This window comes from Caloenas nicobarica, chromosome 18 (assembly GCF_036013445.1).
Source record: "Caloenas nicobarica isolate bCalNic1 chromosome 18, bCalNic1.hap1, whole genome shotgun sequence".
NCBI lineage: Eukaryota > Metazoa > Chordata > Aves > Columbiformes > Columbidae > Caloenas > Caloenas nicobarica.
The window spans coordinates 7,603,185-7,616,927 of record NC_088262.1 but is presented as its reverse complement, the minus strand read 5'-3'; the positions used below and the strand labels follow the sequence as shown (position 1 = coordinate 7,616,927).

The window sequence follows — 13,743 nt, the reverse complement described above, 5'->3', positions numbered from 1 at the left end:
ATAGCTGCTTTGGTTATTTTTTTCCAATATCATTCTAGTGGATTACAATCACTGATCTGTAAATCCCCGGTCTCCCCTTTCTCAACTTTTAACACTGGTTGGTTTATTTTCTGTTTTCACGTTCTCGCGCTCTGAAAGAATGCTGGCAGGCCAGATTGCTCCAACCCATCCTCAATGTAGTCTACTATGAACTTCATCACTTCTAAACAATTTGAAATATTTTCTTGCCTTAAGTACTCTGACTCACTGTAGCCCTGGTTCTAAGTCAATCATTAGTTCATAGACGAAGGGAAAACCATTTGAAGTATTCCTGATGCCACTGATCAATGGTTCTCCCTGTTGAACGTCAGACCAGTTCCCTTGGCCTTCCTTTCAATAATTGACTTAAGAAAATGTTGTCTTTTTGTTCTTTGGGTTTTTTTCCTAAAAGCTACAAACTTCTTTGTTTTATATGTTTGTTGTGGTGTGATACCTGTTTGTTGAGCTGTACAAATTCAGCTTTCTGATTATTTTCACACGACGTTACTCCCTTGCTGCTCTTCCTCAGGACCAAACTCTTATTTCCCAGTCACTTTGACTTTAGGTGCTTTCTGCCTTTTAGTTCTCCGCCATCAGAGACAGGTCCTGCTACTCGGGCTCTCCACACGCTTTGTCAGAAAATTGCCATCTGCACATTTTAGCAACTTGCCAGACTCTTTGCCTCCTGACCTTTTCCCCGCAGACACCTGGGCAGTTCATGTTTCTGGCCATCACTAGGGCACAGCCCTCGACAGGTAGGACGCAGGTCTGCCGATTCCAAAGCAAAAGCAGCGGCCTTTGAGTCATTACGCTTTTGCACAGCCTCTCTCTTTGGAAGTGAGGACAGCAAAACCATAAAGGCATCTCAGTTATTCATCCTTTTACGGATTTCTATTTTTCCTTCTCCCAGTGAAAAATTCTAATCACTGTCAAATAGATTTGAAGCAGCAGATTTATTTTTCACGCTCTGCTGCCTGATGTCGGATAACATATACAATACAGAAAAATTCATTCCACAGATTAGTTTACTGATGAGTTTTTACCATCATTTTTCATTCATAATGCTTGTATTTGTGCTACACAGAGCTTGGCACTTCTCCATCTATATTCAAAGCATTATATGGAATTTTTGAAAATTTACATGGGAGACAAAAAAGCTTATCTGTGTTTCCCAACTATATTGAGTGGTTTAGAAAAGATCTTATCTCTCCCTAAAACTTTTATCCAAATTTGACTTTACAACTGAATAAAATCGCTGTTAGAAGGAACAATAAAGTAACCCACAGTTAAAAGAATGGATGTTTGAAACTAGTATTATCAGACATGATTTTAACAGAAAGCAGGTTGTTTTCTAATCTTGCGTCCTAAAAAAAAAATTACCAAAAGCAAAGTTAATACAGATTTCTGTGAAAAGTTAACCTGCCACACAATGGCACTCAGCAACTTCCAACTGGACACAACACTTCAACAAGCACATACCAACGCCAGAAGCACGAATATGCAAACTGCACCTAAAGAAATCTTGAAACATTACATAAAACTTCCAGCTTCATAGAATAGAAAAGCTTAGCGCAGAATCTGGAGTCAGCCCACAGCAGGAAAATACTCTGTTACTGCTGTCAAATGCTCACGTCCCAGAAAAAAACAGATAAAACAAATTAAAAGTGTAACTCCTCAGTTTCCACAATGCTGGTGTGTTCTCTCATTTTGACTCCTGCATGAATTACTGGCTTTCATTTCTTTTTAGACTTTTGGAAACATATGTTACAGATCCGTTCCACAAAATACTCTACTTGCAAATAAAAAAGACATGTAGAAGTTTCATCATGACTCCTGTAGGACACGGTACATTTCTTTGGAGTTGATGGATGTTGGTTTCACTTTGCTGAATTGCAGAAAAGTGAAAGGCATCTTCAAGAAAAACTGATTACTTCTTTTGATCTTCTTTCTTATAATCATCAAACACACAGTGATTGCCTGGAGACTCCTATACAAACTCCATAATTTGTAAAGAAACAAAGAAGGATATATTACTTGTTATTTTTAATCTCCCATGGCTTTTTCCCAAAATTACCTTAATTCTTTCAGATCACATGGCAAAAGGATCATTCCATTAATGCCTCACACCCTAATAAGGGAAGTTAACCATTGTCTAAATTTACTGGAGTTGGTTGACCAAGTGGGGAGGGAAAAGAGAAAATGCTCCATCTTTAAGTAAAAATAAGAAACTAGACTAGATATTAGAATATGCTCATAAATTACAGATACAGCTTTCCCTCAGTGTAATCCTGAAAGGGATCAGAGGTGGCATGTCAAGAACAAGCTTTATAGCTCAAGATAAAAGTTCCAGACAAATAACTGTTCTACAGAAAATGCTTTAAAGTACTATAGAAAAGTTTCATAATAGTTAACAATGAATAAAAGACTTTTCAAGGAATAACATTTCTAAAATATTCTAGGCAATTTGAAACATTTTAATTTCTTCCCTTAAGTTTGCCTAGTTAATGTTTTACAGATTACCTTAAAAGAGAAAAACAAAAAATCACCACTCTCATCTACTTCACTGATATTTCCAGATGATAAACCTGACAAAGAATATATTAGTGGTCATTAATTCCCACTTCCCTTACATTGGCAGAACATCCTTTTTAATTCATGACACTGCAGTCAGAGTTCTGATAAGTGTTTTGGATAGGCCAAGGCAGCAGATAACACAGACTGCTGATAAGAGAATAAAGAGATAAAACGGCGTGATTTTTACAGTGAAGAGGCTGGCATTGCCTCTATAACAGCCTTCCTTGTATCCACGTTCTTATGTATCAGGCCTGGAAGGAACATGGTTGCATAATTTCAAGTCAAATATGAAGAAATATGACTCTACAAAAAGAAAGGCTACAGATATGAATTTACTCAGCATCTTCCGGATAGAAGATCCTACCTTAAATGTTCCTGGCTCCTTGATTAATACCAGGTCATGCATCGAAAGAAAGTTACTATTGTTCACCACGAGGATAAAGGAGCCGCATACAGAGTCTTGCTTGGGCAGAACCCCGCTCAGGTGTAACCAGCTCTGGTCAGGCCAGGTTACCAGGGCGGGAGAAACCCCAAGCACTGACACACCAGCGACTGCCTGAAGACTTTGAAGACACTGAATTTCATGAAGTGATCGCTCTCCCACAATGCAGGTGCTGTTCAGACAAAATTCCTGTTTATATGCGGAACAGGCACCTACGCTGATTCTTCTGGACAATTTTGATTACTTTGTTCCTTCCCTTCTCTTTCCCAGAGAACTTTTACTTGCAAAGACTCTTTAGTAAGTGGAATGCACAGGGAACCAGAGACATATTTAAAGGAATATAGTTCCTACTGATGATAAGAGGAGAGCGGTGAATAGTTTCCTTCTTACAAGGTATTGCTCAGTCAGAATCCTCATGTTTAAAATTCATTATTTTCATATTCACAAAAATATGACCCAGTTTGAACTAAACTTCAAGGAAAATTTATAACTTACGTGCTGGAGGCTTTCAGGATATAGAATCTCAAGGCTAATAGTTACTCAAATCCTAACAGCTGAGACGAAAAGGTTTTGGCCTTCCCTGGATACACTTCTTACTTTTTGCTCTTCATGCTCATGAAGGTGAAGACGAAGCCAGCAAGAAGACTGAGTAAGCCTGCCAATATATGTACTTCATGGCTACAAACTCTCTCACAAGTGAGATCCTCAGAAAGCAGCCAGGCCCACGGCTGTCGTTAAAAACTGAGCTAGATAGGCTTATGGTTTTTTTCTCCTGTAACTGTAGTTAGTAAATGAACTGATGCTCCACCTGCTGGAAAGAGAACTAAATGAGCTCTAGCACTCAGCAAGTTCTTTTTATAAGGAAGATGCAACTACTGAAGTCTCAAAACATAACCTCTTGCTGCCAGCAGACAAAAAAGTAGCCAAGCATTTAGCTTGGTTAAGATTCTCTTTGCTGCTCCAAGAAGTGCACACAGGTTTTCAGGTGCCTTTGAAAGCTTTTGTTTAGAGTTTACACAGCAAACAACAACCTAACAATTCTGAACCTGTGCACTAATTGCTTTCAGGTAATACTTTTGCTAAGAATTTGATAGGGGTTAACTTATTTTTGTGAAACGTGGAATATAATATGAAGCAGAAAAACTGCTGCACTCCTCCGCTCATTTGTAGTGGCTTTTACTGTGTGCTGAATTTTTCCAACAGTGACAGAAAAGTAGCAAAAGAGTAAAAAAGCAAATTAATTTAACAGTGTAAAACATCTGCTCATAGTTGCCAGGCTGACAAACTACAGAAAAAAGTGCTAATTTTATACAGCAAGTTAAAATAGGAATCAGGAAAAGTAGTCTAAAACCTCGATGTACAACTGCATCTGGCAAGATCAAAGTCAGACAGCTCGTTCTATGCTCTTACAAGCTAAGTTCTTTTATGGATTATGTTATGATTTATGGTGGACTTTCTTTCACGATTTACAGTGTGTTTCTTAAAGATCAAACAAAGATGTTTCAGATACATCTACAATGATGCTTACAAAAAGTCTAATACTGGCCCTCAGCCTGAGCCACTTGAGTTGGTCAATCTGTCTTTCTGAAAATAAAATAATAAACCTCTAGCTATATATATACACATATATTAATATATTTCTATATGAAAAAATACATCTAACACGGAATATTAGTCTGACAGGTATCAAACATCTCCAAATCAAAAAGAAATCATCAATGTCAGCCACCACCCCTCCTGACCTGTGATTTGCAAAGAAGATGAGAATGCTGCTCAGACTGGTGGGATGTGATTACTTCCCACCTCACCAAACCCAAATACTTGAGAATACAGAAGTAGAACCTCTTTCCCTCCCTAAAAAACCCAACATTTTAAGTAAATAAACACTTATTTTATTTTCCCTTTTCGGATTTGTGTTTCTTGGGAGTGGTTGAGTATTATTTTCAAATGCATCTCGATAACCATAAAAGCTATAATTTCTGAGAGAGATAATTTTTCTTATCTAACTAAAACTTCTAAGGACAACACCAAATAATTTTCTCTGCTGGAGTTCAGTATCACAGCAGCAAGCACAGCAAAAATAGTGAAAGATTCACTAATGCCCAAAGGAAAAAACTGCAGACAGTTCAGATCCAAATTTTGTGATGTCTGACAGAGCTAATGAGTGATAATGAGCGACACTCGAGATCACGCAGAAATTACTAATATTCAAGATATCAAAAAACCCCTTGTGACTTAATCCAGATAACTTTTCCTAAGTCACAGATAACTGTACCTTAGAACATTCCCTGCTTTGCAAACACGCATACACAGCAGTGATGAAAAGGTGATTTATACCAATTACTGACTAAGCTCATCTCCATTGTAAAAGTTACACGATCTCTAGCACAGAAGGGCAAATAAGAAGAGAGGTGTTTCAGACTTTCTCATTGCAGCCTCAGGGAAAAAAGGTAGCTAAGACATACTATTTCCTCGACATACTATTTCCAGTAGGCAAAAGAAGGCCAGTGTGCCTATCTGCAAAGGACAGAATGAAGTGGTAGAAAGGCCTAAGATACTCAACTACTCTTCCCAAAATATTATTTTCCTAATGTGAAAATAACAATTGAGAGCATAAGCAAATAAAGGCATACAAGTGTCACAACATAAGCAAAGTTCCTATTTTTTATTTATATATAATTTTATGCAAAACTCTCTTTAACGAACATTAAAATTGCCAAAATTATAGAAAAAAACTTGGAAACACCCAAATTAACAAAGCTTCCGTAAGAATGATCACTAAAGACACGTTTACATTTCCTGATGATCATATCCATTATAAATATCAAGGAAATAGAAAAAAAACTGGAAAAAGACACAGGTCTGAGCATCTGAATAAATAGGAAAACCTTTTAGAACTGAATCCTAGAAATGACATAATATATCCTGTAAGAAAAAGAGCAACAGCATACGCTTCGCTTCAAATCTTGTTATTCGAAGACAATTCTTAACATCGCTTCAATTTTTGCAACACCCACGCTAACAGTGGACGGCATAACCACAGAAAGGAGTTGACATCCCCCTGGGTTTCGATCCTTACCTGTTTGGGTCTTACTGGGATGATGCTGCCCACCTGCTCCTTGCTGCGTCGGAGGAGGACTCGCCCCTGCTTGGCCAGTAGCCGGTGCTGGGCTGGTGCCGCTCAGCGTCCCAGTAGGCAGTGGTTGTCCCCGCTTTAGGAGCTGCTTCTGTTCTTGCTGGCGGAAGCGTGGAGGCACCTCACGAGGCAGGTAACGGGACGCAGCTGCCTGCTGCCCATTAGCAGACGCACGCTTGCCATTGCTGCTGTTGGGAATAGTGCTGGTGGAAGTACTGGTACCGGTACCGGCAGGTTGGGGCTGGCTTAAACTGGTCTTAATAGGTTCTGGCACTACATTAAAAAAAAAAAAATAAAGGAAACAAAAAGAAAAATTGCTTTAGTATCAGAATAGTTGTGTTTTGTTTTGGTTGGTTGTTTTCTGGAACTGAGAAAAGGGATAATGTTTTTCAGTCTCCCAAACAGCTGGCAAAACATGGACTATAAAATATATTCTAAACAGAAAACTGTTACAACCAGAACTCAGGGCTAGTTTGCTATGTATGTAGATTGCAAATATGTTTCAGCAGGCTATGACTAAAACCCTGATTTTGTATACTGTAAAGCATAAACCAGAATACAGCTGACACAGGCTTCACACCCAACCCTTAGTGAGAGCCTACACATCTTTTTTTAACTGTGCAACCCCCCCGGCTTTATCTCACACACCTCCCGCTTCCCAGGCGGCCTCAGAAGTCAGCAGCACCCAACAGAAGTTGGTTCCTATAAATGTCTCATAGCCGGTGCCTGAGGAGAGGAGAGGGAGCACACAGGCTGAAGACGGAGCAGTCGATGTTCACACAACCAAGTTCATGCCGACACTCAAACGGCTCCCATATACACAAATGTATGTGTCTATGCGTGTGTCTGCGTGTTTACACTAAATATGATTTAGGGAAATAATAACACTAAGAAGAAAAACACTGATTTCCTATAAACTCTACAACAGGGCATGTGAAAAAACTTCTTCGATGTTTTCACTTCCAGCATCTCTAGGACATCTTGGATTTGCGTCACACCATGATGTCTAAGTACACTTATCCTAAAGCAGTAAGTAAAAGCTCAAAAAATAAAAAGTATGGCTAAAAATTGTTATGCTCAAATAATTATTAAAAAATAGTGGCACAGAGTAACTCTCTTTTAAAAAAAGAAAATGGAAGAGTTATTAGGACACCAAGCATGCTGGACAGGCTGCCACGGGAGGGCATGTACGGCTTCTATGGGTCAGCACCATCACCTGCCTGCAGGTACCAGACCTGCTGCAGGGCAAACCCAGGCTCAGGCCACACCGCTCAGACCGGTGTATGCGCACAGTCAGGCACCTGCTGTTCAAGTGCCTGTTGTCCAAAGCCAAAAATTGAAAATATAATTAAAACAGAATCACTTTTTATGCTTTTGAACAAAGTGCGTATTTCCATTTCATTTGGGAGATGGAGAGCAGAAAGAGAAAATTAGAGATCTTGGGGTAGTGTTATTATTATTACTACTGCTACTATTATTACAGAGATGTAAGCTTTTACCACCTACTACTACTCCTACTATTATTATTATTCCAAAGATGTAAGCATTTACAAACACTGAAATTTGAAGTACTAAGTACTTGTGCAAAGGATGACGCTGTATGTGATTTGCCTACAGCCAGAAGATTCAGAAAGAGCACTCCAGACACAGTCTGATCTACCAAAACCAACAAACCATTTCAGCCAGGGGGTTTCTCCCATTGGGCTGGCAGACCGGTCAGATCAACCCCTGTGCCAGCAGATGAGAGGAACACCGGGGACAAGGAGGAAAAGGGGACAGGCAGAAGAGTGAGGATGAGGGTTGCTCCCCAACATTCATACAATCATAGAATGGTTTGGGTTGAAGGGACCTTCAGAGCCCATCCGGTGCCAGCCCTGCCATGAGCAGGGACATCTGCACCAGCTCAGGTTGCTCAGAGCCCCGTCCAGCCTGGCCTGGGATGTCTCCAGGGATGGTTCATCCACCACCTCTCTGGCCAACCTGGGCCAGGCTCTCACCACCCTCAGTGTAAAAAATAAGGCTGCAATAAGGTCTCCCCGGAGCTTCTCTTCTCCAGCTGAACACCCCAACTCTCTCAGCCTGTCCTCCCAGCAGAGCTGCTCCAGCCTTGGATCATTTCTGTGGCTCCTCTGACCCCTCTCCAGCAGGTCCATGTCTGTCCTGTGCTGGGGACCCGAGCGCAGGTCTCACTGTCACGCACCAGCTCTCCCCAGCCAGCTCAGCTCTGGCCATTGCACACTCAACCACTCCATTGTTCTGAACAGCTGGTAAAAAAGGTTGGAAGGATCAACCACCCAGAAAAGTGAGACACTACTAGACCCTGCCTTGATGTGCTTTTGCTTTTTTTTTTTTTTTAAACTAAGAAATTATTTTGCCATGGAATTAAATAAGTACACAAGAGAATTAAAACCATTAACTGGCGCAATGTCAACAGTTGATATTTGTCTGGCCCCAAGATCATCTTCAGCAATACTAATTCATTGGAAACATATTTGAGAGAGCAAGGCAGGCTGCTTTTTAAAAAGTATTATAACACACCTGATACTTCCAAATAGGCACGTGCATGCTTATATGTATACCTATTAAAAATCACTAATCTAAGTCATAGAGTAAAAACAATTTTTTGCTTTAATGTAATGTCAATTAACAAAGCAGCTTCATCACAAAGGTGTGGCCAGAGAAACCCAATTCCAGTGTTAGAAACAATGCTTCCCTCTAAATATCTGAATCACAGATGAGCAAAAATAAGAACAAAGAAATCGAGATTTTAAATATGCTGTATTTTAGAATAAAAATATTTCTGCCTATTAATAATAATGTTTTTTCTCTAATCAACATACCAATGATAGGTTCTTTTTGTATATGAAAATCTCTTTGAGTTAAATGGAAGCTCTTGCAAGAATACTGTGTATACAGATCATGGTAGCTGGAAAAATCACCATTTAATTACACCATTGACAGGAAATAAAGCAAAATGTGAAGAACATAATAGGAATGGGCTTGATCCCCAAATTCCAGCTTCTTATCAGTCTAGAATTTAGCCTTCAAATAGAGCAATAATATTTGCAGAGTATATGTTACAAATACAATGTGACTGTATTCTTTGAAACACTCAACACCTATTTATTAAAGTCATCTTCGGCAATGTTTAAGCAGCAGTTTTCATTTGATATGCACTCCGAGAAACACCTACCGTTCAAAGTGTCTACCTTAGCTCTCCTAAGTATTAATTGTCATACGATATTTGCTCAAAGAGCTTTTTTGTAAACCATTTAGACATTCTCCTTCCTGCAACAGATGTATTCCGAGATGATGGCTATCCCTGGCAGAACACACAACGTACAAAGACATAATATTTTAGCAAACTGCAGGCTAAGAGTGAACCAGACAGCAACCATTTGCAGAGAGCCCAGCAGAGCTCTGGTCAGCAGGGGCTGCCGGCAACGCTGATGCTCTGTGCGCTATACATTTAATCAGCCCCAAGGGCCAACCTGCCAATCTATAGAGAGACCCTGGCAGTCCCCGAAGGAGCAGCCTGTCTACCCTTTCACCTGAAAGTAATCCACTGTCATGGCTAATGCTGTGTGGGCAGCTGCTGGAAATCCAGGAATTTTAATGTAGCCTTTATGGCTAAATTTGTTTTAATGCTAAAAATATTCTTTACAATGTGTGGGGGAAAAGATTTAATACAAAGTGATTTTCATAACTAGCACACGATCAAAGAGCTAAGCAAAAACATTTAAGTAGAAAGCCTTTTGCAGAAACACAATTAAAGGCGTAAAATAAGAGTCTTGAGATTGCTTGCTCTTAAGATGTTTGTGATGGGTATCTGCTTATTCTACATTCTGAGAGCTGTACATACACTAAACAATGAGGTTGCTTGTAATAATTATCAGTACTTAATGGTATCTAAACTTCTTAATCCAATTTTACCCAAACAAATCCAATAATTACTCCATATGCTTTTCGATGATTACAATCTCGGGAATCCCAACTGCATAAAAAAGTGTTACGAGCAATTGTAGGTGGATTTTATTAATATAATGAATAGGATCAGTCTAACAGATTTCAATTACAACAATAGCTTTTAAGTACATTTCTATGACATAAGGAAAGAACAGGCATAAATGAAAGAAACTGGTTAAGCCACATAATACTGATTTATGGCAGCTTTTTCCTTTCATTCACCTCATTAACATTTCTCTATATTTCAGAATCCTTCACTTCAGCTCTATAAAACTTGCATTTCTAAAGCCTTCAAGGACCAGACATTCCAGAAGAGAAACAGTTAAACCCAGAAATGCATTCTTGGCTGCTACTGTGACAGGATTTATTTACAGCTTCTATTAAACACAGCAGCTCCATTACAAAGTGCTGGATGTGAGAAGAATTTTTGATTATACAACGCCAATGCCTCACTGCGTTAAACATATCATGCCAGTGTATTATTTTTTTCCTTCAGCAATTCGTTCGGGTCATTGTTTGATGGGTTTATGAATTCATTACAGGAAACAGATGGATCCCATAATTCAGAGCTATTCTCCCAGCCAATCATATGGACAATTTTTTTCCTCGTCTTGCTCCCCCCTCCAAATCAACCTTAATGAAGCCACTTCCTCCATGTCCAATTCCCCGCACATCCACACTGTAGCGACAACTGCTGCTTATTAAAGCAACCTCCAAACACGAAACGCTTTCAAAATCAAGCTGAACAGGAGCACGCTCGTACACAGACACCCCTCTGAAGTCACACGGAAAGACGTGAACTTACCCAAGTCGGGCGAAGATAATAAAAAATGTAGGATCGTAGTGGGCAAAAATAGATGTCCTGATAAGTATGAAATCCATTTTCATATGCTGAAAAAGGTCTTTCTTTAGGAAAAAAATCCTGCCCCCCCAATCTACTTTCAAAGGATGAATTTTCATTTAGCAAATTACCTCCTTTGTCTACTAGGAGCTGGTATTTTTTATCCACAGTGACATCTACTGGCAACAGTAAAGGTATTTCAGTAAACTACTGCATAAAAACCTGCTTCCTACTGTTTCTGTACAAAAGTGGGTAATTTTCTGTCCGGATCTTCCCTTCCCCAAGCACACATACCTCCCATGAAAAAAACTGCCAAAAAGTTACAGTCTAAAGCCAAGAAATATTCCAAAATTAGTTTTCAGTAGTACTCATGCTGACTTTAAAAATGTAACCAGAAGCTGCAGTTTGACATCAAATCCCACATTCAGGGTTAAAATCATATGCATTACTATGGCCTCAGAACTTCAACACCACTTATTTTAAGAAATGCTTTGATTTTGTACTAATTCCTGAACATACCATTTATTTAATACTAAGAACAAATAGTCTTTCCCTGGTTTATTCCCCGCTCTGTGTGTCCTAACTGACCACAGCGCATCTTCTTCCTTTTCCAGGTGTCTCATCTCCACTTCCTTCCCTCACCTTTTGCAATGTTTCCCGCCTCCTTCCTTAGTATTTCAACATCCTACTTCTAAAACCTCTTACCCTAACCCACCTTTCCCGACGGTCTCTACAGACGTCTCTCACTTCTAGCAACTTAGATCTCCTATACAGAACTCTTTTTTTTTTTGCCAGGAAATTTGAAGCCAGACTAGGAATTAACAGGAAGCTGCAAAGTTAATGGAAAACCTCTAAATCAATTGTTAGGATTCCTCGACCATCTTTGGTAACTCAGTGTTCTGTGACTTAGTGGTAGGAGATAAGCAAGGAAGTTTCTTGGAAAGATATTTTACCTAATGCCTCATCCCTGCATTAGGAGTGGCGGTGTGCGGTGTGGTCATACCGCCAGTCTCAGCCTCGCGCCTCCAGAAATCAGCTTTAGTTCTTAATAATTGCTATTCTTTATAAATTACCTAAACTGCAACTGATTAAAACTCGTATTTTAATGCATGGTTATACACTGCATAATTAATTAGAACAGAGTGAGCTTGCAACTCCAGAAAAGAAAAAGACAAAGCTCTGAATACACGCCCACCCATCTAGAACTGCACCAACTTATACCTGAATCACATTTGAAAAGGCCTTTCTCCTGTTGTTGTAAAAAGACAGTTTTTAAAAATTGATTCTGTGAAAAGATGGACATTTTATTCAGGAAATAACCTAGAGATGAGGGCCTCCCCACTTGTTTTGGAATAGTTTTAAAGTCATGTTTACCAAGATGGTCTTTGATGCTGGGAAACCTCCTTTGAAAATATCTCATCCAGAAAGATTTTACAACCATCTGTGGGAAACCAGTATTCTATGAGGAAACTTCAATAAGTTACAGGGCCCACAGTGACAAGTCAGTTACAAATCCTCTTCCCAAGAGTGAGACTTCTGTATTACCTCTTAGAAATTAAAGGTTTGATTTTAATCTTCATTCCTGGATCTGCTAGAACAATAAATACTAAAGGAAGCTGGCAAGTGTATTCCATTTGGTTGCATTTCAGACCCAGTCACCTGCTTCAGTTCAAAAAAATTCTACCCTATTTTCTCACATTTTCCATCAGTGTCCTACTATCCAAAGCGCTCTCTATGCATCTTAACTTCATAATCGTTTCTGACATGAAATTCTTACTTGATATTGTCATGAGCAAATTGGGAAAATGTGAGCTAAATGTAAAATTGGTTGAAATATTCTCTGAGAGAATCAATGGTTTGCTGTCAAAACAGAAGTATGTTTCAGAATAGATTCCACAGGGACTTGATCCGAGCCTACGCTGTTCAATATTTTCATTAACAACTGGATGATGGACTAGAGAATATCCCTATTAAATCTGCAAATGACACCAAGCTAGGGAGAAAGAAGATGGGGGTGATCAGATTGCTGCGTGATAGGATCAGAACTCAGCGATGATAAACTGAAGAAATGGTGTGAAAAAAGCAACCACAATTCAATAAGGAAAGTCAACGTTATTAGGCAGGAAGAATTAAATGCATCAGTCATCAACTTACTCCATATCAGTTCTGCAGAAAAAAACGCCATGTTTTAGCAGATCACAAAACAAAGAGAAGTATAAATATCTGCCAAGTGTCAAGTGTTGTAATGGAATAACCAGCTATGAGGCTCAAAGTGACCCTTCTACTTCAGTGTGGCATCTTAAAGCCTTCACCAGAGCACTGCCCATCCCCAAGGTTGACCATCTCTCTTCAGGAAAGAGCTGGACCACCTGGGAAGAGTCCAAAGGATACAGAAATCTGAGAACATGAACTACCACAGCAGACACAAGGCAAAGAAGTAATTCAGTCTACAAGACATTGGGCACACAAAGAAAAAAAAAAAAAGAGAAAAAAATGCAAAGGAAGAGGCAGAAGCCCATCCCACAATAAAGTCAAGACTTGCTGGGTTTAAATGGCAGCCAGGGAGATTATGATTTACATTTCTAACAATCAGGATGATTAAGGATTATCTGCAGACATGATACAGGTTTGGTGATCTTGTCTCAGGGCAAGAGGATGGAATAGATGACCTCACAAGAAACTTTCCATCATTATTTTCTGCAATCCTACATGTAAAACGGAGCTCTAAATCCAACTTACTTGGTCCTCCCACCTCCCTCGGCCATT

At 39.4% G+C, this 13,743-nt stretch overlaps 1 protein-coding gene across 9 annotated transcripts in view; it reads right to left on the bottom strand.

Moving 5' to 3' along the window:
- Positions 1-13,743, bottom strand: part of TNRC6C (trinucleotide repeat containing adaptor 6C) — a 93,734-nt gene that overhangs the window by 44,089 nt on the left and 35,902 nt on the right. For all 9 annotated transcript variants that reach the window (XM_065647500.1, XM_065647505.1, XM_065647506.1 and 6 more), the window contains one exon: positions 6,114-6,443. In XM_065647500.1, the coding sequence (XP_065503572.1) occupies positions 6,114-6,443 (330 nt within the window). The remainder of the gene's footprint in view (positions 1-6,113; positions 6,444-13,743) is intronic.